At 36.9% G+C, this 27159-nt stretch overlaps 1 protein-coding gene across 1 annotated transcript in view; it reads right to left on the reverse strand.

Annotated features, from left to right (window-relative positions):
* Positions 1-27159, reverse strand: part of plxdc2b (plexin domain containing 2b) — a 118468-nt gene that overhangs the window by 37021 nt on the left and 54288 nt on the right. Inside the window, exons 2-7 of the mRNA XM_056461956.1 lie at positions 25586-25788; positions 17552-17698; positions 12928-12997; positions 9276-9398; positions 6684-6802; positions 3897-3996 (exon numbers count right to left, since the gene is read on the reverse strand). Of these exons, the coding sequence (XP_056317931.1) occupies positions 3897-3996; positions 6684-6802; positions 9276-9398; positions 12928-12997; positions 17552-17698; positions 25586-25788 (762 nt within the window). The remainder of the gene's footprint in view (positions 1-3896; positions 3997-6683; positions 6803-9275; positions 9399-12927; positions 12998-17551; positions 17699-25585; positions 25789-27159) is intronic.

Here is a 27159-nt window from a genome sequence, read left to right on the forward strand (position 1 = left end):
ATGTGACCTGTTTACATTCTGTAAATGTGGTAGCATTGTGCTTATTATATATTGCATCAAGCTATTGTTCTGAATAGACTGTTATCAGTTCTTAGGATTTCTCCTGTTTTTCTTTTTTTTGAGGAAACATGCTTTTAATATTGTGCGGTGTTCCCATAATTATATAAAGCAGTGGTTTCCGAGGGACTGGGAAAGTGTAGTAAAATTAAAATAATTTTTTTAATATGTAAAGCGAGTGGCAAATTTGTCCTTTTTTGCTTTTAATGGGGGCGTGCGAAAGAAAATTTGAGAACCACTGATCGAAAGCATGTGAACATGAGGGGCACGATTAGCTGTTGGTTTATAACTATCTAGCAGTAACAATCTAACACTGTATAATTTCACACTGTAGATGTTCAGCATTTCTCCAGGACAGGGTTTCAAATCAATTAATCCTGCTTCTAAATTATAAGACTAAAATGTTTCTTTACACTGGGTTAAAAGAAGTGTTTAGAAAGATGTTAACTCAGGATTATAGTTAATCTAGGTTTATTCTAAACCATGGGCAAATTGAATCTTAAATTTACATTTTACATTGCTCTTCATTTACAAAGAATTAACATTTATTTCTGGGTATTTACACACTCTGGGTTTGAAATTAACTTTTGGCAAATCAGCTTGGCATTTATAGTGCATCCGGAAAGTATTCATAGCACTTCATGTTTTCCACATTTTGTTACAGCCTTATTGCAAAATGAATTAAATTAATTTATTTCCTCAAAATTTGAAAAAAGATTTTTTGAAAATGTTGCAAATTTATTCAAAATAAAAAAAATGAAAAATCACTTGTACATAAGTAATCACAGCCTTTGCTGTGAAGCTCTAAATTGAGCTCAGATACATTCTGTTTCCACTGATCATTCTTGAGATGTTTCATCAGCTTAATTGGAGTGCACTTGTGGTGAATTCAGTTGATTGGACATGATTTGAAAAGGCATACACCTGTCTTTATAAGGTCCCAGGGTTGATAGTGCATGTCAAAGCACAAACCAAGCATGAAGACAAAGGAATTGTCTGTAGACAACTGAGACAGGATTGTCTCGAGGCACAAGGCTGGGGAAGGTTACAGAAAAATATCTGCTGCTCTGAAAGTTCCAATAAGCACAGTGGCCTCCATCATCCGTAAGTGGAAGATGTTTGGAACCACCAGGCCGGCCATTTAAGCTGAGTGATCGGGGGAGAAGGGCCTTAGTCAGAGAGGTGATCAGTAACCTGATGGTCACTCTGTCTGAGCTCCAGCGTTCTTCTGTGGAGAGGAAAATCTTAGAGAAGGACAACCATCTGTGCAGCAATCCACCAATCAGGCCTGTATGGTAGAGTGGCCATACGGAAGCCACTGCCCGCCTGGAATTTGTCAAAAGGCATCTGAAGGACTCTCAGACCATAAGAAACTAAATTCTCTGGTCTGATGAGACTAAAATTGAACTCTTTGGAGTAAATGCCAGGCATTACACTTTTAGAGAAAACCAGGCACTGCTCATCACCAGGCTAATACCATCCCTACAGTGAAGCTTGGTGGTGGCAGCATCATGCTGTGGGGATGTTTTTCAGCAGCAGGAACTGGAAGACTAGTCAGGATAGAGGGAAAGATGAATGCAGCAATGTACAGAGACATCCTGAATTAAAACCTGCTTCAGAGTGCTCTTGACCTCAGACTGAGGCGACGGTTCATCTTCCAGCAGGACAATGATCCAAAGCACACAGCCAAAATATCAATGGAGTGGTTCACAACAACTCAGTGAATGTCCTTGAGTGGCCCAGCCAAAGCCCAGACCTCAATCCTATTGAACATCTCTGGAGAGATCTGAAAATGGCTGCACACCGTCGATTCCCATCCAAAATAATAGAGCTTGAGAGGTACTGCAAAGAGAAATGGGCAAACATTCCCAAAGACAGGTGTGCCTAGCTTGTGGCATTATATTCAAAAAGACTTTAGGCTGTAATTGCTGCCAAAGGTGCATCAACAAAGTATTGAACAAAGGCTGTGAATACTTATGTACATGTGATTTTTCAGGTTTTTTATTTTTAATAAATTTGCAACAATTTCAAAAAAATCTTTTTCACATTGTCATTATGGGGTATTGTGTGTAGAATTTTGAGAAAAGAAATGAATTTAATCCATTTTAGAATAAGGCTGTTACATAAAAAAATGTGGGAAAAATGATGCACTATGAATACTTTCCAGATGCTTTATAGGTTACTAAATACTAAATAAAAGAGGGGTTAGACAATGAAACTGAAACTGGTATTAATTCATCTTGAATGATAGATACAAGTTCTGTACAGTGGCCAGAGGAATTTTGAGCCATTTTTATTGCAGAATAGTCATTACATGATGCTGGTGGAGGAAAACTATTTCTGACTCGCTCCTCCAAAACACCCCAAAGTGACTCAATAATATTTAAACCTGGTGACTATGCAGGCCATGGGAGATGTTCAACTTCACTTTCATGTTCAACTAACCCATCTGTCACCAGTCTTGCTCTGTGTATTAGTGCACTTCATCTTGATACATGTCACCACCTTCAGGATAGAATGTTTGCCCCATTGTGTGCACAATTGTCCTCCACAATAGTTCGGTAGTCTTTCTTTGGGGGTTCTCCACACCGTAACTCTCCTGGATGTGGTAAAGACAGTGAATGTGGACTCATCAGAGGACAATACATGTTTCACATTGTCCACAGCCCAAGATTTTCCCTGCTGGCACCATTGAAACCAATGTCTGGCATTGGCACGGGTGACCAAAGGTTTGGCTATAGCAGCCCAGCCATGTATATTGACCCTGTGAAGCTCCCGATGAACAGTTTTGATGGATTCAGGAGAGCTCCACAAACAAGACTGGACGCCCATGAGTCAAATCAAAGTCAAACAAAACTGTTTGTGTGTGTGTGTGTGTGTGTGTGTGTGTGTGGTTTTTTTCATGTGTCAGCTCTCCAGCTGAATGTGCACGGCAGGTCAGTGTATCCCTCAGATAAAGTGACTGTTTGTCTGCAGCTGAGGAAGTAACTGCCTGACCTTGCTGGAACCCACATCTCCAGTTTATTAATACATAAAAGAGAGGCTAAACTTCAAGGCAGGAAATTGTAGCTTGTTCATTGAAGGCTGTTTTTCTCTTCCTGTGGGTAATTACATTTCTTGCCCATAGGGTGTCAGAAAACTCCTCAGTAGCATGCTGATATTGCCTGAAGATACAAAGTCTTCATGAGTGCATCTTAAACAGTGTCACCTGATGAGTCTCCAGACACTAATTAGTCAATGGGTAGCGAGACTATTAAGCTCTCACAGTAAGTCCATCTCATTCTCATCTTCCCCTCAGAGTCGTCTCTCCCCATATTGTAACAGATAGAAAGACAGAATGATGCAAATCCTGACCTTTCTCAGCCGACAGTCACAAACAAACATACGCTCGGAAAGAATAAGCTGTCTTGGAAAATCATGAGCCTCCATTCATGATGTCCTGACAGCAAACTGCTCCTCTCCTCTGGTCCTCAAACACACTCACTCACTACCCGACTCCAGACATATTCATCTGCTAATTTCAGCTCAGGTTTGGTCCTTCTGGGCTCACAGTTACTACTACATCAAAGACTGTTCCTGCTGGGCATGACAGACAACAAACAGACATCCTGAGAATGAGTGAAGATGGAGGTTTGAATTCATCCCTGAAGTACCTGACTCTCAGAACAAACATATTCATAGTTTTCTGGAAGGCTGCGCACCTGTCAAATTCAGCCATCAACTCACGTCTTAGAAAACAACACACATAAGGAATATGCAGATGGATTGCTGGTGTTTTGATGCAGTATTTGTGTGTGTGTGTGTGTGTGTGTTTGGTTTTTGGTGTTTTTTTCACTCACTAGGGATCTGCTGAATCTTGTGGACCACCACAAAGGCATCAGAGAGCCCAACCTTTACTGGATGATTGACAGAGCTTATCTTTGCAATCTGCACTGGGACCTGAAATAAAAACATTGTTCATTCACTGTGACATGAACTGGTGAATTTGGAAGGAAGGAAGAAATTATATAAAGAAACAAAGAAACAAGAAACAAACAAAACAAAAAAGCAAGAAAGAAAGAAAGAAACAAACAAACAAAAAAGAAAATTGAAAGAAAGAAACAAACAAAAATGAAAATTGAAACAAACAAACAAACAAACAAACAAAAAGAAGAAAAAACAAACAAAAGAGGAAACAAACAAACAAATAAAGAAGAAAGAAAGAAAGAAAAAAAACCCAAACAAAACAAACAAAATAGAAAGAAAGAAAGAAAGAAAGAAAGAAAGAAAGAAAGAAAGAAAGAAAGAAAGAAAGAAAGAAAGAAAGAAAGAAAGAAAGAAGAAAGCAGAAAGCAAGAAACAAACAAACAAAAAAGAAAAACAAAAAGAAAAAACAAACAAAAGAGGAAACAAACAAACAAATAAAGAAGAAAGAAACAAAAAAGAAACAAACAAAACAAACAACATAGAAAGAAAGAAAAAAGAAAGCAGAAAGAAACAAACAAACAAAAAAGAAAGAAGAAACAAACTAACAAAAAATAAGAAACAAACGAACAAAACAAAAAGAAGAAACAAATGAACAAAGAGGAAACAAACAAACAAACAAACAAACAAAAAAGAAAGAAAGAAGAAACAAACAAAAATACAAAAATACAAACAAATAAACAAACAAACAAAAAAGAAATAAACAAAAGAAAGAAACAAACAAAAATAAGAAACAAACAAACAAACAAACAAACAAACAAACAAAACAAAAGAAATAAACAAACAAAAAAGAAAGAAGAAACAACAGAAACAAACAAAGAAAAAATAAGAAAGAAACAAACAAACAAAACAAAAGAAAGAAATAAAGAAAGAAAATAAATAAATAAATAAAAGAAACAAAAAAAGAAACAAACAAACAAGAAACAAACAAACAAACAAACAAACAAAAAGAAAAAAGAAAGAAAAAACTAACAAAAAAGAAGAAACAAAACAAAACAAAAATGAAGGAAACAAACAAACAAAAAAGAAAGAAAGAAAGAAAGAAAGAAAGAAAGGGAAGATATGGAGTGTGTAATGCAGAAATGCAGAGCGAAAGGAGCCTAATTCAGTTAGGAGGTTTGCGGGCTGAATGAGTTTTGCAATAATCAAATCAATCTCAAAAGCATTTCCAAGAATGCCTTCTGACTAGAGGCTTACCATTTTGTTATATATTTCTATCAACAACATTACACATACATATGAAACATTTTATTATGTGTTTTTACAACTCATACGTCACATTTGACAATCTACAGAATATACAATTATTTAATTAAAAAATGTAATATTTAAAATGATGACACAGTGGCTTAGTGGTTAGCACTGCCACCTGACAGCAAGAAGGTCGTGGGTTTCCTCCGGGTGCTAAATTGCTAACTAAATGTGTGTATTGGTGTTTCCCAGGACTGGGTTGTAGCTTAAAGGGCATCTGCTGTGTAAAACATGTGCTGGATAAGTTGGGATTTTTTTATTGCCTTGTGGCGACCACTGATGAATAAAGGGACTAAGCCGAAGGAGAATAAATGAATGAATAATATTTAAAATATGTAAATTAACTACATATAAAAATGTTGCACAGAATTTACCCCAAATAAGTGTGTTAAATGCAAAAAGTATCACAGACGTTACAAAAGCAGCTTTAAAATAAATTATTTGATTAAACAGAATTTATGACATACAAGCTTGCAGAAGTTGCATGTGAATTAGTATTTAGATTTAGATATGGCTTTTTGGATTTAGAAATGGCTCTCTTTATACATGGGCAATCAAATCACACGTTCACTTGCTTCATAAAGAATGTAAAACACTTATGTATAATTCAGACAAGCAGTTCAATATTTTCAGACAATGTTGTGTCTAGAATATAACTGTTGAGCAGAATCAATATCACATGTGCATTTGAGCTATATGGGACCAAAACAGCCCTTTTGAATTTGCACTCATTGTTTGCGTGAATAACTTATGGCTAACTAAAATATGTATAAGATGCAAAATACTTTTATAATTTCAATGTAATAATTAATTAGTTTGTGGCTCAGTGGTTAGCACTGTCGCCTCAAAGCAAGAAGGTAGCTGGTTCGAGTCTTGGCTGGGTAAGTTGGCATTTTCTGTGTGGCGTTTGCATGTTCTCCACGTGTTGGCGTGGGTTTCCTCTGGGTGCTCCAGTTTCCCTAGTACTGGTTTGCAGCTGGAAGGGCATCCACTGCGTGAAAAAATGTAAGCTGGATAAGTTGGTGGTTCATTCCGCTGTGGCGAACCCTGATGAATAAAGGAACTTTTTGACCGAAGGAAAAATGAATGAATGAATGAATAATTAGTTTAATGTATTACGATGAATAAACAGGATGAGTGCATTTTATTTTCACATGTGATTGCACGTGATTTGTCCTAAAGCTGATGAAATATTTTAACTGAACTGGTTTCGTTTCAATTTGACATTGCATGGTGCCCGACTGTGTTTGTAAGAGGCAAATTGAAAAAAGAATGGCACTGACAAAACCACACAAACTCTGATGGAACAGAAAGTAATCACAGAAGAGCTGATTTACAGAGGCAGAGAGAAACAGAAAACAGAATCAAAGACACATGGAGGAAAAAAACTAAACACACAAAAAATAGCAGACCTCTTTGTAAGCAAACACAATTCGTCCATCGTTGTGTAATGTGGCCTGAAAGGTGAAACTTCCCAGATTATAAGAATCCTGAAGATGGACGTGATCCCACTGGACAACCAAAGCCGTTCCTATAAAACACACACACACACACACACACACACACACACACACACACACACACACACACACACACACACACACACACACACACACACACACACACACACACACACACACTTTAACACAATACATTTAATTCTAACATTCAATATTAATAGTACAGGCTCCATATCTTTGCAGTGTTCTACAATTAAAATCTTGAAAGCATAACTTGATCAATAAACGACATCTTTGATTTATGAAAAGACTTGTTTTTTATGTGTGTGAAGACTGATAGTTCTATATATTGTATGATACAGAATAATGAATTCAGTTATAAACTTGTTCAAACTACAAGTTTAAAATGAGCTGAAGCAACACAATTCTTGTTTTAGAAAACTGATTTATTCTACAAAAAATAATAATTTAACCTGAATGAGCTAAAATAAATTAAAAATGAAAGAACTGTTGGAAAATGAGGGGAAAATGATGACAGTGAAGGTAATCTTAGATGTATCTTAGTGAAAGACTAAGGACCCTATCATACACCCGGCTCAATAAGGGGCAAGACGTGTTTAGTTGCTATTTTCAGACCAGCGCAACCCTAAATTTCACGTTTAATGCCACGTTGTTTAAACAGCAAATCCATTTGCACCCCTTTGTGGACTCATGAGTGTGCCGGTGTAAAAAAGGAGGTGTGTTAAGGCGCATTGTTGGCTACGCAACAAGAAATAGACTTAGTGGAGTGCGTACAACACCGTTTCCTTATCCACAAAAGTAAAAGAGCAAAGTTAAGAGTAAAAGTAAGGTAAAGAGAAAGTAAAGAGGCCAAATGGAGGAGGTTCATTCTTTATCCTCACGCTGCAGATGGTCTTAAAAAGTCCGCCATGGTGTGACACAACTGACTCTTAAAGGGAATGTGAGATGAGACTCTGATTGTTTTAATGCACATTATGCTCTAAACACACCCAGAACTCATTAAGAGAATAAGCACAATTCTCTTTTAGACCAGTGGTTCCCAAACTTTTTGCTGTGTGCACACCTTTCTAATATTTGACACCTGTCACGCACCACTTTCTTAGATTAAACTCCACATTTTTAACTACAATAACTAAATACACATATTTTTTGTATACACAATTAAAATAAAAATAATAAAATATTGTGAATTTAATGGATGAGCTTTTTTGAAGTTTACAATTTTCACAGCGTCATTAAATACAGACAAAAGTTCATCGGCCGTGTTTTTCATCGCTAGAGCTTCTTGGTGGATGCTGCAGTGTACCCAGGAAACCGATCATTCAACTTTTCGGATGAAAAACGTACAGTCATGTCTTGTAATTGGCTGTGTCTTGTTTGTAAGTGCCGTACCATATATGAGGGCTTAAGACTGCTATTAGCTAAAACCTCACCACAGACTACACACTGCGGATTTGGGTTTTCTGCATCTCCAATCCATGTAATCTCGAAACCAATGTAACTGTCATTATATTAGCGTTTCTTACTTGACATTTTCTCACTCCCTAGTGTAGGCCTAATTCTCTTCATCAGTACATCTCTGCTGGATTTCTCTGTTTCTGCCTCAGCCTCTTCACCTCGTTCCTTATCCTCCAAGTCCATACAGGGTTCAATGCTAAGGATTTTTTCTACTGGCCGATCGGGCCAGTGGTTCAGATTTTTACTTGCACTGCCAAAATTTTTACTGGCCCTCACAAAAAAAGTTTGCAATGTGATTTTTTTTGTTTCTTTCTCAGTTAATTTCCTTTCTCTCAGAAAAATTACATGTGAAGTTTAACCAAAATAAATGCAAAAAAATAATAAAAGATACATTTTTCTGCCATTACAAACATGGAACAGAATGTATTTTTCAATCCTTAAAATAGCAAAAGTGGATTCGGACACATCCTTAATGCTTTTGAGTTATGCGCTTTAGACTTTCAGCCTAGATCGTTAAAACAGAGCCCAAAGTGTTTTTAGTGTTATTTTGAAGATTTAAAAATACTTTAGTTTTGGGGTTGGAAGAGTAGCAGTAATGCTTTGGGTGTTGTCAGCTTTATTAACAAGCAACATTAATGTTTGTTGCATCACTCAGTGAGCTGTAACTCTGCTAATGCTAGCTCTGAGATCAGTCTCAGTCAACACTAAGCATTATTTAATCATTTGTTAAGCTTGATCTGCAATGAATAACATACAATTCCGCTTGTCCAAATTGCATGATTAATTGGCACAACAAGAGTTCACTGTGTTCCATGCAAGTTTAATTGGTTCAATTTTTGTTTTCTCTTTGGTTCCCTTTGCCAAAAATAAGTTGACTCAAATGAGTGGAAATGTGTGTCATAATTAAATTACGCGTCAACTATTTATATCTGAAGTCTATAATTCCATTATTTATTTCTGTCACCCTCTGTTTATCTCAGTTTCACTCAAAAGTGAATGCATATATTCATGCACACACACACAAGCACACACAGTCAGTCAGTCACTGCAGGCTCTATCTCTCACCATTGTCAAAATAGATGACGGTTGAGTTTCTCGACAGGCTGGGGTCAAAGTTTGCCATAAGTGGAGCGATATATTGTGTGGCTGTCAACATTCGGTGAACCACATCTCCTGTGTAGATGAACCCTGAAAGCACACACAAAGCAGACTATTACAGTACATATAAATGCATTCTGAAAAGGAAAAAAAGTCTTATTCAGGATGGAAATAAAATTAAAAGCACTGAGTTTATTTATGGATGAAATGCTTTTGGCACCAATGCATGAACATGTGCTTCTTGTGCCTTTTCTTAATCTCTGTTCTCTCCTTCTTCCTCATCTATCCATCCTGGCAAACAGCCCTGGCTTGTCTCCAAAGTGATTAATTCTCTAATTAGCCATATAAATGCCTCCTTCCACACCACTCACCAAAAGGAGAGAGGACTTTCCAAACATGCATACGTAATCTAATAATGCATTTGTCTGCCTAAATCAATGCAAATCTTTCCACAGGAGATCAGCCAACAGGGACTCTGCTGACCACCCCCACTGTAAACACATGAGCACTTATAAACCCATTAAATCCAGTTCAACTGAATATATATAATCACTATTATATACTTCACAACAAGAAACAGATTTTCAACACATATTTATTAGAGCATTCATAAACTGCAGGATGTTCACAATTAGGGTTGCATGGTATTGGAAAAAAAAAATTATATAGCGACATTTTATTTTTATGCATTAAATATTGCGATATGAATACAATTTAGCAAGATAGCTTGAATGGCACTATTTGATGGTTTTCTGGGGGAGTATAACAGTTTTCTGATACAGAAATTGAATAATAACAACGGAATAAGAGCTTTTCTTTGCTTTGCTTTCTAAATATCTAAGCATTCTTAGATCAAGTAAAAATATTGTTTTGTTTTCAACTTAAGAAGAAAGAAGTCAAAATGAAGAGTTTTTCCCTTAAAGCATGCCAAAATAGCTCTCCAATGGGGTAAGTAAAATAATCTTCAAAAATAATCATAACCTAACGTTGAACAGCTATCATAACATTATTTATCAATATGTAGACATGCAACAAAACAGGAAATATGTTTGGAACAAGTTATTGTTTACATCCCTCAAAATGGTCTATAATTCAAACTCAGCATTGCATATTTTGCGATGTGAATATTGCAGGTGTACACATTGTGATATCGAATCTGAAATGATATATTGTGCGGCCCTATTCACAATTGTTACCATTTGTACCATCAGTTTCGTTGTACTCTTGTTATATCCAAGTACCTTCTTAAAAGGCATGTTTTAAAGCAACTTTAAAGGGCACCTATGATGAAAATCATCTTTTGTAAGCTGTTTGGACAGAACTGTGTGTAGGTATGGTGTGTCCACAGTCATATTGGGGTGATATAAAAACAACAAGTCTTTTTTTTTTTATTTCCTGATGTTAAAATAGCATCCAAATCCCTCCCATTTTGCGGCCCAGCGCAATGTGACATAGGAGTGCGGTTTCCCCGCCCACCGAATTGATTGACAGCCACATATTAACTTCTCTCTGTAGTAACACGTATAATTATATCAACAAGACAGGACGTGCACAAAGCAACTGATATTAAAAGATCTGTTCAGTTCTCTGTGATCAACAATCATCTTCTAATGTGCTCAAGAATGAGTTTTACAAGTTTAAAATGTTTTTAAAATAGTGCATTTTACCGTCTTTACCACAGCCGGATTCTCAGTGCAATTATAAAAGAATCCCAATTTGTGGATGTTAAATCAGGTTATTTTGTACATCAACATGACGGATATCCATACAGCAGTGGATATTAACATGCATCCTGTCACATTTGCGTGCAAAAACAGCGCAAAGTTAAACATGCACGCTGTGTGTGTGTGTGTCTGTGTGTATGCGTGAACTTTGTAACGAAATTTTGTGTGTCTCATCATTGCAGAAAGACTTGAATTAACTCCACAACAAATACCTAAAATAATCTTTAGGAAAGTTCTTACAAACATTACGTGAGATCTGCTTCCTTCATGTCTGTCACTCTGCTGTTTATCTGACGCAGCCAGAGATTGAGGCACACTCTGACAGGCATGTGGGAACAGTGGAGGGGGAAAACCATAAAATACTTATCTTAAATCTTGAAAAGGGGTAAAATAGGTGCCCTTTAATAATGAGTTGGGTTTCATTTAGAGAAGTACAGCTTAGTTCCAAATATTGACTGTTACTTTTTCAGGACTAACAATAATACAGATGTTTCATTTTATATTTAGATATCAAAGTTTCAAAGTCTGTACAAGTCTGTAGATACCTGTATATTTGAGGTAGCCTAAATGTCATGTAAATTAACACCATCTTCGGTTTTTTATGATGAATATATTTTATATAATTGAGCAGAGACTCGAAAAAAAGAGTAAAAAGTATTTCTAAAACTCATTATAATACACATGACAATAAGTGAATGCATAACAATAATTTAGCAACATCAGATGTTACCCTCATGAACATAACTGATAAAAAAGAAGAATATTTCGATCAAAAACTTCATAATTGTTTCATTGTATACTCCAGATTTGCTAATCTTAACTGTCAAAAACTTTTAAATTAACAATATTTTACTCTTAAATTGCTTTAAATATAAAGTCAGTCATAGTTATTGACCTTATATACAGTATTAAGGAAACATACTGTTTACAATAAAAAAAAAAAAATATATATATATATATATATATATATATATATTTATCATAATGATATTATTACGCTCTTTTTAATAATTAAGATATTATTTACATTATCTCCTATTATATTTAGTGCAGATAAAAACTGGACCTCAGTTTTTTATAATACATAACAAAAAAATGTAATAAAAAACAGCATTTTCAGCTGAGACGGAAACAATTTGATCATAAAAATGTATCTTAGAATGGGTAGTCAAAAGACAAATTTAGCACTCTTACTCCTTCACTGTCCCAGTTACCAAAGGAGTTTCTTTTGTAATTATGTCTGGCTCACACAGACAATGGTAGTTGGAGGTAGTACAAATAACTTTTGTCAAAAAGTTGACACTTGAAGTAAAGGAACTTCAGAATTTAATAATTCAGTTTCTTTATATAACATAGTCATTCGTGAGGCAGGAAAAGTACTTTTATTATCACCGATGCAGTGCATGATTTTTCAATCCCCAGAAAGAGTCTGGGAAAACTGGGAAATTTAGATCACTTATGCTTCACCGTTCATAACCGCAGAGCGATGGCTGATGTAATTATAGGGAGAAATTATATGGTGGTTTTCTCTCTCTATCTTCCCCTCTCACCCGCCGCTTCATCTCAGATGCATTCCAGCAGCCAGTGAGTCACATGAACCACGATCATAATAAAAATCCCCACACATGCCCTCATATCTCCAGCCGCACAGTCGGCCATTATTAAGAAGAGCCTCTGACAGCTGATAAACACATCCTGATGCCCAGGAACACTAGTGTGACTCACAGTCAAGCTCTTACGCCTACAAGCAAGAACCAATCAATTATAGATTCCTCTTCAAGCTCATTTACATCATATGTTCTGCTTCAGCCATATAATACTCATATCGCAGTAAGGCAGGCTGATGCTCTCATGTAACCTCACCGATTGAGCTCAATTCATCCTCGTTTACTTACCGCCGGTTGCAACAGTGATCTCTCGCAACAAATGCCCATAGAATGGAAAATCAAAGGACAGATTGACCCTCTGGGGAGGAAAAAAAGACACAGTTTAGCTTGCAGTTAGTGAAAAAATAAGGAGAATCAATGTAAAACGAATAGTCTCAGAGAGAGGTGGTGAATAGCGAATGAAACACACAACAAGTGTACAGTACATCCAGACAGACCCCGTGGACTCATTCTGTGGTCAACTAAAGCAAGCATAACTCTGCTAATAAATTTGACTTTTCTCCTAAATCTACGCTGCGCCTGTCTGCTGTGGTTTCTTTTGTTTGGAAAGCGCAGTGTGGGGATATCGAAGTCCGTTCCAGTAATGGGATGGCGATGCACCAAAATCTGATTATTTTTCTGAGAAATTTGCACTCAGGGATCAGCACTTGGTACTGTACAGTATGTTTCCTTCATAATCCACAAAAGCATACACACCTATCCCCAAACAACAAAGAACAGTATTATTATTATAATTATTAACATTATTATTGTTTTATTGTTTTTTTAATCTCTTACAGAACCCAAACTGTTGAACTATTGCTTTGAGTTTTTTTCTCTTCTGTCAATCTCTTTCTTTTCTGACAAGACAATTTATAATAACAGAAATGTTTCATATAACTCATGAAAAAACAAACCGCTGAAAGCTGTGGGTTTGATTTAATAGTCTGCGGATAAGTGTTTTTGGGTAGACTACGCCAAACTATTTGAAAATGAGTATTTTAAAAGTGCAGCTATTATGATTTTTTCAAATATCAGGCTTTATGCTGTGCATAATATGCCTGTCACTATTATCAAAGGTTTTAAAGAATGATGTGCATGACAAATACATTTATTGTCTCCTAAAAATGCGTAAATAAGTCATCAGGAATTACAGATTCACCTTTATAAATTTAAATCTTGCGTAATTTTCCTTTGACTTTTACTGTGTTTTTCTGCTTTTTTTGTGTTGAAAACATTAAGTTGAGAAGCACACTTTATTGTGAGGTAAAACATTATTCTGGCATGACTTACGTGTAGGGATAGCCCACCTAAAAGTGAAACTTAACTCATTATTTACTTGTCCTCTACTTGCTCCAAACCCATTTGAGTTTTTTTCTTCTGTTGAACACAAAGGAAGATCTACTGAATAATTCTGGAAACTGGTAGATATTATAACCAGTATGTTTCCATCAAGGGATGACAAGGTGGCTCAGTGGTTAGCACTGTTGCCTCACAGCAAGAAGGTCATTGATTCGAGTCCCGCCTGGGTCAGTTGCCGTTTCACTGTGGAGTTTGCATGTTCTCCCTGTGTTGACATGGGTTTCCTCCAGCTGCTCCGGTTTCCCCCACAGTCCAAACACATGCGCTATGGGTGAATTGAATAACCTAAATTGGCCGTAATGTGTGTAAATATGAGAGTGTAAATGGATGTTTCCCAGTACTGGGTTGCAGCTGAAAGGGTATCCGCTGTGTAAAACATATGCAGTTTGTAGTTCATTCCACTGTGGTGACCCCAGATAAATAAAGGGACTAAGCCGAAGGAAAATGAATGAATGAATAAATGTTTCCATCAACTTATTTTTTTGCACATTTTGCTCTATAGCACAAAAATGCATAATGGAAATGCCAAGATGTGCATAAAAACCACAATAGAAACACATTTACTGAATAAATTCAGGCATTTGCATCCAAAACACAATGTGATTTTAGTTTAATAGGTAAATAAGGTATAAAATTGACATTTTATACAGTGCAATGACAATCCACTTTCATGTCGGAACTGGGGCACAATGGGACGGCATTAGGACTGACCACACTGCACAACATCTGAAATGTTGTTTTGGTCATTCTAAAATGCCTTAGCCAAATTCCGTCATCAAAGTCTCCCAGTCTTGAGAAGCTGCGGTCCCACAGAGCGGTTTTGCATCTCTAAAAGCCAGTTCATTCATTGCGTTTCATCTTCTGAAGTGCAAATAATTGATTATATAAGAAAACGGCCCACAATTGCTTGTCCTACCGCAGAAAATTCCATTTTTCCTTTTGATATTTGGTGCCAGTTTATCAGTAAGTGACAATTTTGTTCTCTGTGAATCACTGGATGGAAACAGTGTTTTATTTGACATTTTTCTACACAATATTCCAGTTTTGCACATAAGTTTAGTTAAAAGGAAACATGGCTAATGACATCTATAGCAATAAACACAAATAGTATGAAAGTAAATGCACTCAAAAAAGGATTACTACGGCTTGTTCAAAATGCTTGTTTAAAATGAGTTGAAACAATACAATTCTTGCAATTTCTTTGGCTAATTGTTTTGTTTATTCATTCATTCATTCATTCATTTTCTTTCGGGCTTATTCCCTTTATTAATCAGTGGTCGCCACAATGAAATTAACTTGCAACTTATCCAGCACATGTTTCAGACAGCGGATGCCCTTCCAGCTGACACCCATCACTGGGAAACACCTATACACTTCCATTCACACACATACACTACAGACAATTAAGCCTACCCAATTTACCTGTGGATGGCACATGTCTTTAAACTTTTGGGGGAAACCGAATCACCCGGAGGAAACCCACAAAAACTTCGGGGAGAACATGCAAACTCCACACAGACACGCCAACTGACCCAGCCGAGGCTCAAACCAGCAACCTTCTTGCTGTAAGGCGAGCGGTCTACCCACTGCACAACCGTGATGCCTTGTTTTATGTTCAGTCCACTTAAATTTGTAAATCATTAAGCTAAATTATGTGTTTTGTGTTGGGACAACATGAAGGAATTGTGTTGGTCCAATTACCTGGTTAGGGGATTTGTAGTTCCCAGCATGCTTTGCGTGGGACTGGATTAAGAAAGGGAAAATGTTAACAATAAAAGTAATCTTAGGTGTTTAAAGTTAATATAAAGACTAGTTAGAGTTTAATCTTCACTTTAGTTTGAAGATTTAGAAGATTTTCATGTAATTCTTTGAGTATTGAGATCACCACCTTGCAGAAGCACCCATGCTTTGGGTGTTGGCAGTTTAATTAAAGCAAAAATGCAGTTTGCTGCTTTGCTCAGTGATCAATGACTCCTAAAATGAGTTCTGACATCAGTCTCAGTCAACGGTACATATAACTCATGAAATATGCTTAAACATGGCTCTTTTGGTTCATTTAGGATAACTTCAAATAAAACTAAGAGACTTTGAAATGTACAACACATGATAGACATACGTGATATTATCAGACCTTTGAGTTTAAGTTAAATAAAAATACAAATGTATTTAAACTTTTATTTGATAAAATCATGTTGGACCAACTCAATTGCATTTAACTGTGTAAATATATATTTTTTGTTGGTGCTAAACAATTTTGGTGCAGTAGGTAGTGCTGTCGCCTCACAGCAAGAAAGTTGCTGGTTTGAGCCTCGGCTGGGTCAGTTGGCGTTTCTGTGTGGAGTTTGCATGTTCTCCCTGCGTTTGCATGGGTTTCCTCCGGGTGCTCTGTTTTCCCCACCGTCCAAAGACATGCGGTACAGGTGAATTGGGTAGGCTAAATTGTCTGTAGGGTATGAGTGTGAGTGAGTGTGTATGGCTGTTTGCCATGGGTTGCAGCTGGAAGGGCATCCGCTGTGTAAAACATGTGCTGGATAAGTTGGCTGTTCATTCCGCTGCGGCGACCCCAGATTAATAAAGGGACTAAGCCGAAAAGAAAATGAATGAATGAATGAATAAACAAATTTATTGGATGAAATCCTGCCTTCAATTAAATTGAGTTCATCCAATGAGTTATTTTTTGAGTGTGGCCACAAGTTTTATTTCAACATTTTTCAAGCCCTTTCTTTTGTGTCCAGCAGAAGAAATGAACTCAAAGCTGGCTTGAAACAAGTGGAGGATGAGAAAATGATAAAATAAATGTCATTTTTGTCATTTAATGATGAAGCTTAGCAATTTATTATCAACTATACACTTGTTTATGATTTCTGACTTCAGTCACTTAGCAAGTGTGCACTCAACAAAATAGTTTTCAGCATGTTTGTAGGCTATTTATTGATGTTCATTTTGATAGCCATTTTGGCTATTTCTCCCTGTGATGAATGTACACTTGTTATGGCACAACTATGACATCTCGCAATGTACACTGTTAAACCCAATAAGTTAAGGTAACTCAAACCATTTGAGGAAACCGATTGCAACAAAGTTAAAAAAACTAACCTAATGGGTACGCTGTACTTAATCCATTTAAGTAAATGAAGCAATTTGAGCACAGTAAAACTCAATAAATAAAGTGAACTCAAACCAACTGAGTACTGTAAAACCCAATAAGTTAAGGCAACTCAAACCATTTGAGGAAACCGATTGCAACAAACGATTTGAGTTAAAAAACTTATCTATACGAGTACTGTGAATTTACTTTATTTAAGTTGAAGTAATGAGGCATTTAATTAACTCATTATTACCTTCAACACTGAGTTCAAAACTCTTTTCAAATGAGTAGAATTAACTTTCAGTCCATTTTGAGTTGACTACACTCATTTCATTTGATAAAGTTGACTGTTGGGTTTTAGTGTACAACAAACACATTTTGAAGTGTGACGGATAATAAATGAGTGAATGAATGCTCTCTTACCGCTGCTTGTCTGTGTGTATTAGACAGGATGCCATGAATCTTCACCTTCTCCTTGTCCATCTGATCAATATTTACCCATAATTCTCTGCTCATAGGGTCACTGGGACCATAAGTCTTTGAGGTGTAGTAGTTATGATCAATGTCCTCCTACAAGGGAATAAAACGACATAATACTTACTCTCAACAAAAGAACAGCCTGGTAGTGTAGTGCAAGTAGACAAAACTTTCCCCTTTCCTCTGAACTCTCCATTTAATAAAAAACACAATCCATAGTTGTTTATGGCAGGCTTTTTGGAGTCGGGGCAACGAGCCCATTCTGATTATCACATCACAAGCAAATACCATTTCAGGTCTTTCACTATTAATAACAAACCCAAACGCTCTCCCAAATGAAAAAATGTGCACACAGAGGCATGTTTACAACAAACCGAGCCAATCTCTGTCTGTCTGTATGCATTATTATTGAAGAGCACATAATTACGAGGGACACGACGGGGTATAATGAACTGAGCATTGATCAGAAGCACATGTAAAGGTGTTTCAGCCTTGGCCTGGATAATATGATGATATCAAAAAAGCAAAAGGGTCAAACGAGTTCCAAGTTTTCCATTTACCAACACACAGCTGGCTGACAAAAAGACTTGAGATAGAGGTAGACAGTTGATTGAGACCAGGGCATGTATGTGACATCTGTATTCAAACTAACAGATGTGCCGGAACATGAATTTACAAGTCACATTCAATAAGGTGACATTAAACTCCATAAACAGGTCTGCAGGTTACATCTGCCAAGCAAATGGATGGAAAATGTTTGGAGAGCCAGAAGAAAAAAAAACAGGACAATGTTGCTGATTGGTAACAGCATAACGTTTTGGACAGGAACAGAAGAGCTTGATCAACTCATGGAAAGAGAATCAGCTCACAGAAATTGTATCCCTTAATTTGCAGACCATTGCAAATCATTTTCTACAAAGACTGTCATCAGTGCTCCAGTTATTAAAAACTTGTGGGTTTTAGAAACAGACCAGAATTAATACTTTTTCACTAGTGCCAAACCTGTTTCTTTCTTCTGTTAAACATCAAGAAAGATATTTTGAAGAATGTTAGAAAGCAGCAGACATTGTTTTCCATGGTGTGTTTTTTCCTACTATTGATGTCAGTGACTGCTGGCTTTCAACACTCTTCTGAATATATATATTTTTTGTGTTCAAAAGAAGAAAGAAACTAAAGTTTAATTGTGTAAAAATATATTTTGGGGCATTTATTTTGGTAATACATTTTTTTGGTCGAACTGACCCTTTAAAGCAATCTGAAATCCCATTTTGTTCTCTCCATTAAGTCAAGACAACTGCAAATACAACTTTAAAAATGTAAATGTTCCCTTGAAGACACATGTGCTACATAATTTCAAGACATGATGAATAATGGCAAACGAATAATCAAAAAGAGGACCTATTGGTTAATGACCCAGTGAACAGCCTCTCAAGTTGTATTTACTACTGGGAAGAGTTTGAAGCCTGGAGTTGGGGAGGCCATAAACTTTAAACACGGTGGAAAGGAAAACAATTCCTACTGTGACCGAATTCCTTAATAGTTTTTTCCACAACCGCTAAACTGCTTTGTCTGGTTGTTAAAGTATAGAGTATATGATGAGGTAAAATCATGAACAAAATGTCTGTCTAGTTGGCGTTGTGAATCTTTTTATTGTTGTCAATAAATGGGATGCCAAACTTTTATCAAAATTAAACATCTTTAATACATTGTCTTATTTTCCCCAATAAAGATGCAATAATAACCATGGTGTCCTCAATAAATTCCAATTTCATAGTAAGTTTCCAGAGCATTAAAAATTACAGTGCACCTAACTAGTACTGGGTTGGACCCCCTTTTGCTTTCAGGACTGCCTTTATCTTTCATGGCATAGATTCAACAAGGTACAGTAAATATTCCTCAGAGATTTTGGTCCATATTGACATGATAGCCTCATGCAGTTGCTGCAGATTTGTCGGCTGCACATCCATGATGTGAATCTCCCGTTCCACCACATCCCAAAGGTGCTCTATTGGATTGAGAGCTGGTTACTGTGGAGGCCTTTTAAGTACAGTGAACTCATTGTCATGTTCAAGAAACCAGTCTGAGTTGATTCACGCTTTATGACATGGCGCGTTATCCTGCTGGATATCTTCAATCTTCTATTGTCCAATTTTGGTGAGCCTGTGCAAATTGTAGCCCCAGTTTCCTGTTCTTAGCTGACAGGAGTGGCACCTAGTGTGGTCTTCTGCTGCTGTAGCCCATCCGCCTCAAGGCTTGACGTGTTGTACCTTCAGATTTGCATACTTCGCTTGTTACTAGTGGTTATTCGAGTTACTGTTGCCTTTCTATCAGCCGGAACCAGTTTGACCATTCTCCTCTGACCTCTGGCATCAACAAGGCATTTGCGCCCTCAGAACTGCCGCTCACTGGATATTTTCTCTTTTTCGGCCCATTCTCTATAAACCCTAGAGATGATTGTGAGTGAAAATCCCAGTAGATCAGCAGTTTCTGAAATCCTCAGACCAGCCCGCCTGGCACCAACAACTATGCCATATTTAAAGTCACTTAAATCACCTTTCTTCCCCATTCTGATGCTCGGATTGAACTGCAGCAGATTGTCTTGACTACATGTCTAAATGCATTGAGTTTTCTACTTTGTGTACATGCCTAAATGCATTGAGTTGCTGCCATTTAATCGGCTGATTAGAAATTTGCGTTAACGAGCAGTTGGACAGGTGTACCTAATAAAGTGACCAGTTAGTGTATTTTTGTTTGCTGAACAAGTAAGGCTGTGTGTAAAACTCTAGGAGGATAAAAATATTTGATCATACCGTATAGATTTCTGAACCATCATATTATTCCTTTTATGGCAATGAGAAATTCTGAACGAAACTATATGAGTACTGTTATGTTGAGTTATATTTGTGGTGTATTTTTGTTCTAAAGCTCTAGCGGCAAATGCAATTTCAGCAGTAATTGTTTCTCATGGGGACATCTGCAAAAAAAAAATCTCCATAGCTCCTCAGTGATTAAACTTGTGAGTTGGGATGAAGATAATTTTGAGTTTGTAACCATTCACATGCTTGGTCAGTTGCTAGTAACCTTATTTATATATGAGATCCTCAAATACAGCCTGTGAGATTAACTTTCCTGCAGAGTTTATCTCCAACCCAACCCTGATCTATTCATGACAATAGCCAGTTACATTAAATTAATGAGTGTAAAACTTTAAGGTTTTTTTGCTGACATTACTGTTTCTTGTTTGTATTTTACTATCTTAAAGTTACTTCTAATACTAATAAATAAAGTTTTTGTATAATGTATATATGCTAAGTAGTTGTATAAATGACACTAAGTGCCTTCTCTATATTAGTATATTTATCTGCTTGTGAAAATTAGTTTGTGTCATGTGACTCTGAACATCACCTGTTTTTGGAGGTGTTTTGTGTAGTAACAATGTAGGTACAGGAGTTTACTGTAGATTTAGAAATGTCCTTACTATATTTTTAAAGTAAAATTCTGGCAACCACGGCTGCTGGTATGTTACTGTAAAATCTACAGATTTTAAATTATTTACAGAGTAATGTGTGAGTGGTACAAATACTTAATGACTTTGCTTTTGTTTCAGTTTTTTTTTTTAATATGTTTTACAGTGTGATTTGTGGTGATTTTACTGAACCTAGTTGGACTTAGTTTAACCCAAACCCACACTAGGAAAATTACACCAACAATCCAAACACAAGGATTAAGTAAAGCTGAATATAAAGTTTGTATTCTTTGACAATTTAATCTCTCAAAGTATGAAGAAAACCACATAGGCTGAAAGCAAACTAAGATCTAAAAACCTAGACTAAAGCCTAAAGCCATGCCATAAAGAGCAATAGAAATTCAGGCCTTTGAAAGAAACAAAATGTAAAATGCCAAGCACTCTGTCGTGTGTGAAATAAATGATCCACCTGGCAGATGTGTGTTTATACAGGAATGTGTTTGTATACAGAAGCTGGTAGGAGTTCAAACACAGAAACTCCATCGAACAGGCCTTGTAAAACAACATCAAAGAAAACAGCCAGCGGACATAAAAATTAGCAAGTACAAACTGTATAGATTCACAAAGCTTTGAAGAACTCCTTTTGTGGAAAATATTTCAGTGCTGAAAACGTGTGCACATTAATCATCTAGTGATTTTTTCATAAGTACATGTATGTAATTACCACACTGGTCAGTGTACAACTGCTTTAATATACTGTAATTAGTTTGAATAAAAATGTATAATAGTCCATCCATTAAGACCATCTCAGAATATATATAAGAATATCCTTAAATGGATTTTTTATTTACAAAAGATGATATACCAAAGAGTGCTGTTGATTTGGTGATGACTGCTGGTCTTCTTTTATGTTCCACAGAAGAAAGGAGCTGCAACACAGGCTCATTGGAAATACGTGCTTTAGCCTACATTTTTGTGAATCTCCAAAAATGTACTTGAACATATGCGTGACTGCACTTTCTAAGTTAAATGAACGCTACGGGGCAGTGTGAAGCCAGCTGTTGTTCCTTTTCCCAATAATGCCATTAATGATGTACATATTGTTTATGAATAAAGGATTACTTTCAAGACACCAAACAAATACCTCAAAACAACTTAACGGTGTCTCAATTTGTAATCGAATACAGTGATTCCTCAAAATAGGTCAAATCTAGGTAAAACTATATGGCTGCATTGCATTCTTTACTTGTTTGCTTCTGAAAACACTATTGGTTGGGTTTAGGTTGCTGGTTTTAGACAAGCCCCGCCTTCTACCTATTTTAAAAGTGCAGTATGTAAGTTTGACAACCAGTGGATGAACTAGATATTGCATTCCTGGATCAAAACACAAGCAAGAGCAGGTTGCCAGATTAAGGGGCAACAGGAGCGAGTCTGACTATCAAGCCTAAAGCCTGATTTAAATAGAGTTCAAAATAAAAGCAGCGGCACCTGATAGAAGGAATATTTTTAATTTTTGTCCTAACCAACATCTGAAATTTATATTTTAGAAATGGTTTCTATTGTTTGCAGCTGAACAACAAACAGCTTGATGACAATGATCACCTCAGGTACACCTCATGTACTTTATTTAGTGTTAAATGCCAACAAGGTGAATTTGAACGACACTTTACAAGACATTTATTGCCATACTACTAAAAAACAGAAGCAGATAGTTCACCTCAGATCTTGAAAATAAAATATAAACCATTTGAAAATGACCTTTAGAACTGTGAAATAATGCAAACCAACACATATCAGTGATTCAGCATGTACATTTACTAATGTTAAAGAGGTTTAATATGTATTAATTTGATCATAAACCTTACCATTTCATAAATGAGTGCACATTCTGTGCTTCTGAATGGCTGTATTTAAATTTCTGTCGTTAAATTCCTGCTCACCTAATGTTTACATTCATAATATTTATATCATTTGCTAATTAATAAACTCCATGTGGAACTCTGGAATCTGCGTCTCATTTCAGAGTTGGCTACTGTTCACCGGAGGTCACATTTCAGTCATGGACGCATGCTTTGTGAGCCTTCCTGACTGGCTGAATAAAATATGCGGTTTTCCACCAAGGCAGCCCAGGTGCTGAAACATAATTGTATAATTGTAATGGACATTTTCAAAGCAGAATATCTGACTTCAGCATTGTTTTTCAGATAAACAAGTGTTCACTTGGCATGTTTCTTAAATATCTGCAAACATATTATGGTATTTCCATGCTTTAGAACACTAGGTTTTTTGATATTGTTGTTGTTGTTTTCATTCATTTGAGTATTGTTTATATTTTATAGTTGAATTTGTATTTTTATTGGTACAGGCCGTTAACATCTGGCAAACATACCACTAATGAAAACTTTTGGGCTAATTTGGGTACATTTACATTTTTGGGGAATGTTGATTAATGTACACTGTCCCTTGTTGTTAAATAAATACCCTAAGTAACTACCCTAAGTTTCAGATTCATAAAAAAATGTAGACAGTGCCCACTAGTGCAGTGGTCCTCAACCACCAGGCCGTGGACCGGTACCGGTCCATGGACCATTAAGTACCGGTCCGTGGACCAATCGGTATCGGGCCGCACAAGAAATCATTAATTATTTCCGTTTTATTTTTTATCTGACTCTGAATGATCTTTTTTGTTAAAAAATCTTTTATTTTGAAAAATGACCGTATTCTCTCACTTACATCTCGGTCACTTGAGCGCCAATATTTAACCCACAAGCAGCAAAATGGGTAAGATACAGACATCTTTGGAAAGTTTTTTTTGCTAAGGGGAAATGGTCCAGTGAAGGACCCACAAACTGCCAAGGAATGGATCCGCAACCCATTTGTCAACAAATCAGGTGAATCCAGCATGTCTGTGCAAGAAGATCAACTGCTGGAGATCCCAAATGACGGCGGCCTTTTGCATATCATGTCTTTTCTAGAGTTTGTGCTGGTTTATTATATCCAATGGAGGTGCACGGCTTGGCCGCCTTCCAGGTGCACACAGTGGAATGAAGCACAGTGCTGACCAGGAGCGCACCGCGAGTTACGTGTTAAGCACTGACCGATCAACTTCAGATTGTATGGAATATACACATTTCGGTAGACTTATTATCTCAGGGGCAGCACAAATGCGCAGTTGGTAGCGCTCTCGCCTCACAGCAAGAAGTTCAGTGGTTCGAGCCTCGGCTGGGTCAATTGGCATTTCTGTGTTGAGTTTGCATGTTCTCCCCATGTTTGTGTGGGTTTCCTTCGGGTGCTCTGGTTTCTCCCACAAGTCCAAAGACATGTGCTATAGGTGTATTGGGTAAGCTTAAAAATGGTCCGTAGTGTATGTGTGTGAATGGAAGTGTATGGGTATTTCCCAGTGATGGGTTGTGGATGGAAGGGCATCTGCTGCGTAAAACATATGCTGGACATTCCGCAGTGGCAACCCCAGAATAATAAAGGGACTAAGCCGAAAAGAAAATGAATGAATAAATAATTATTTTTGACAAACACAGAACACCCATTGTCAGTGTTTTCTCCATAAATAAAACTTGTATCAGAGTGACAGCAATGTTTTGTCAGCTTGCCATCCAAAACGATTGATGGTCGCCTAGTAACCTACGAACGTCCGCCAACCCATACCACCCCCACCCCCACCCCTCCCCTAGTCCCGGGTAAAATTGTCAAGCGTTGACCGGTCCGCGGTAATAAAAAGGTTGAGGACCACTGCATATAGTGGATTTGGCATCTGAAAAGCTGCAAAAATGTAGGCTGGTGTACATATTTCCAATGAGCCTGGGATGGAAGAACAACAGATATAACATGACATGAGGATGAGTAAACAATGACAGAAATATCTCTTTCATTAAGATGAACTATTACTTTAAGCTAGTTAAGAAAGCTGGTAGGGAAACCAGCACACCAGCATCTCCCTACAAACACAACAACTCCAGAGCTGATTGACTGACAGCAGCCAGAAGCCTCTCAATCCATCTCAAGGCCTCTCATGTATACCCTGCTGAATTTCATGCCAGTCCTGGTTGGTTCATATTAAGCCTTACTGTGGATTAACATTTTTATGTATATTTTAATACAGGTCATTTCACCAGGAACAAACCTGAGCTGAAATCTCTGACTCTTTTCCAAATTCCCTTTCACAGTAAATTAACTTCACCTTTTTTCACGCTGCTGTGTTCTAATTTAGAGATTCTGTACGTGTGTGTGCATGTGTGTGTGTGTGTGTGTGTGTGTGTGTGTTTGAGTGAGAGAGAAACGGTCTAATTCACTTATAATAATTTTAAAATGTAATTTACTCCTGTGATGGCGAAACTGAATTTTCAGCTCCATTACTCTAGTCTTCAGTGTCACATGATCCTTCAAATATGCTGATTTGCAGCTCATGCAACATTTCCTATTCAAAGTGCATTTATAAAATAAAACAAAATAAAATAAAATATTTTTATTTTTAAAATGAAAAATTTCCCCAAACTTACCATAATTTGGGAGCTGTTGTCTCCTCCATCGTCATCAGCCAGTATTCTGGGTGAATCCTGAGACTCGAGCTTCAAACCGTCCTGACTGGCTTTGTTAGTCTCCATCGGTAGAGGCTCCATCAGAAGCCAGCGTCTCCTCCTGAGCAGCTCTACTGTGACATCAGCGTCATCTGACCATCCCTGAGGAATTGAATAAGCAGCTCCTGCATGACACAAAGCAACATGGGCGCATTTTAAAATTGCACAATGCTAAGAAATGCTTCATATTTCTTTATAACATACACAGTTTTCCCTCATCAAAAGATCTCCAGAGGTCTTGAGAATCAATTTGACTGCTCTATTACATCAAATTCAATCCAGACTGAAACATCACCCACACGTTTATGTATTTTCATACAATTACATAGACCCATGTAAATGCTTTATACTCCCTCACCCGCTCAGCCATGAGAAAGGCTGGTTTTGTTTCATATGAGCCTGTTTAAGAGCAGATGGTATGCTGCACTCTTGACACTTGGTTTATCGTTAAACAGAGATAGTGTTACAATAATACATTCGTTGAATGGCTTCTTTTACAGTCAAGGTTGAAAAGGTGAAGAAACGGTTTCAACTGCGTGCCAAGAGAGCCATCTGCTTTCTTCTTCTATGGTCTGTGTATCACTCTTTATATGTGCCTAATCACTTTCTTTTATTAAGCCACTACCACGTGCACAGGGCTGTCAAATTCCTATGCAAATCAGGATTCATGTGATCAGAGTTTAATTAAATCTTTTATTTACTTTGCTCTCTAGTCCTCTCATTGGAAATAAAGATGTGAGCGATGATGGGAATGAGTTTGCTGGAACTGGGAACAGCTGAACGGCCAAAATGTGAATCACCACAAGCACTTCATAATGTGACTGAGCAGACTAAACAAAAAGAAGGGCGAAAAGAAGAAACAAAAAGTGAGACCAATGAATCACCCAGGAATGTGGGTTAGTGTCCTCCAAACACCCACCTAATCTAAACTACAATAGTCCAAGTTTAGCCAGAATTTTGGTGTTTTTAGTGGCTGACATCAATAGAAGAAAGCAGCAGAAGTAGTTTGAGCCTTAATAATTCATTTATATTTTAAAAGTAGGTCTATCTCTATCCAAAACATTTCTGCAGTGTTTTGAATATAACGTCAAAAAAAAAAAGACAACAAATAAATGAAATGTTACTCTATGGTAATATTTCAGTTTTGTATATGAGATTAGGAAACATGAGATTAGTTATTGTAAGACGTTTTATGATTTGTTTACAAAAGTAATTAGAATTGAATTTCATTGCAATTTATGATGTTAACTAACATGTTTGAAATGATGGATCTCTAAGTTCAGGAAACACTTGTCATTACATATTTTATTTCAAGAACAATGCATCTTACTATGATAGCTCAGCCACAAGTCACGCACCACAGACCAATTCTCCACTCTCCATGTAGTTCTCATTATAGTGTACAGGGTTAGTCCTGTACATAAACACTTGTCCATTAGTATGCAGAAGCTCCTCTTGCCTGAACTAGATCTCACAGCCTTCCTCACTCACTCACT

The sequence above is a fragment of the Danio aesculapii genome, chromosome 7 (genome assembly GCF_903798145.1).
Source record: "Danio aesculapii chromosome 7, fDanAes4.1, whole genome shotgun sequence".
Classification (NCBI taxonomy): domain Eukaryota; kingdom Metazoa; phylum Chordata; class Actinopteri; order Cypriniformes; family Danionidae; genus Danio; species Danio aesculapii.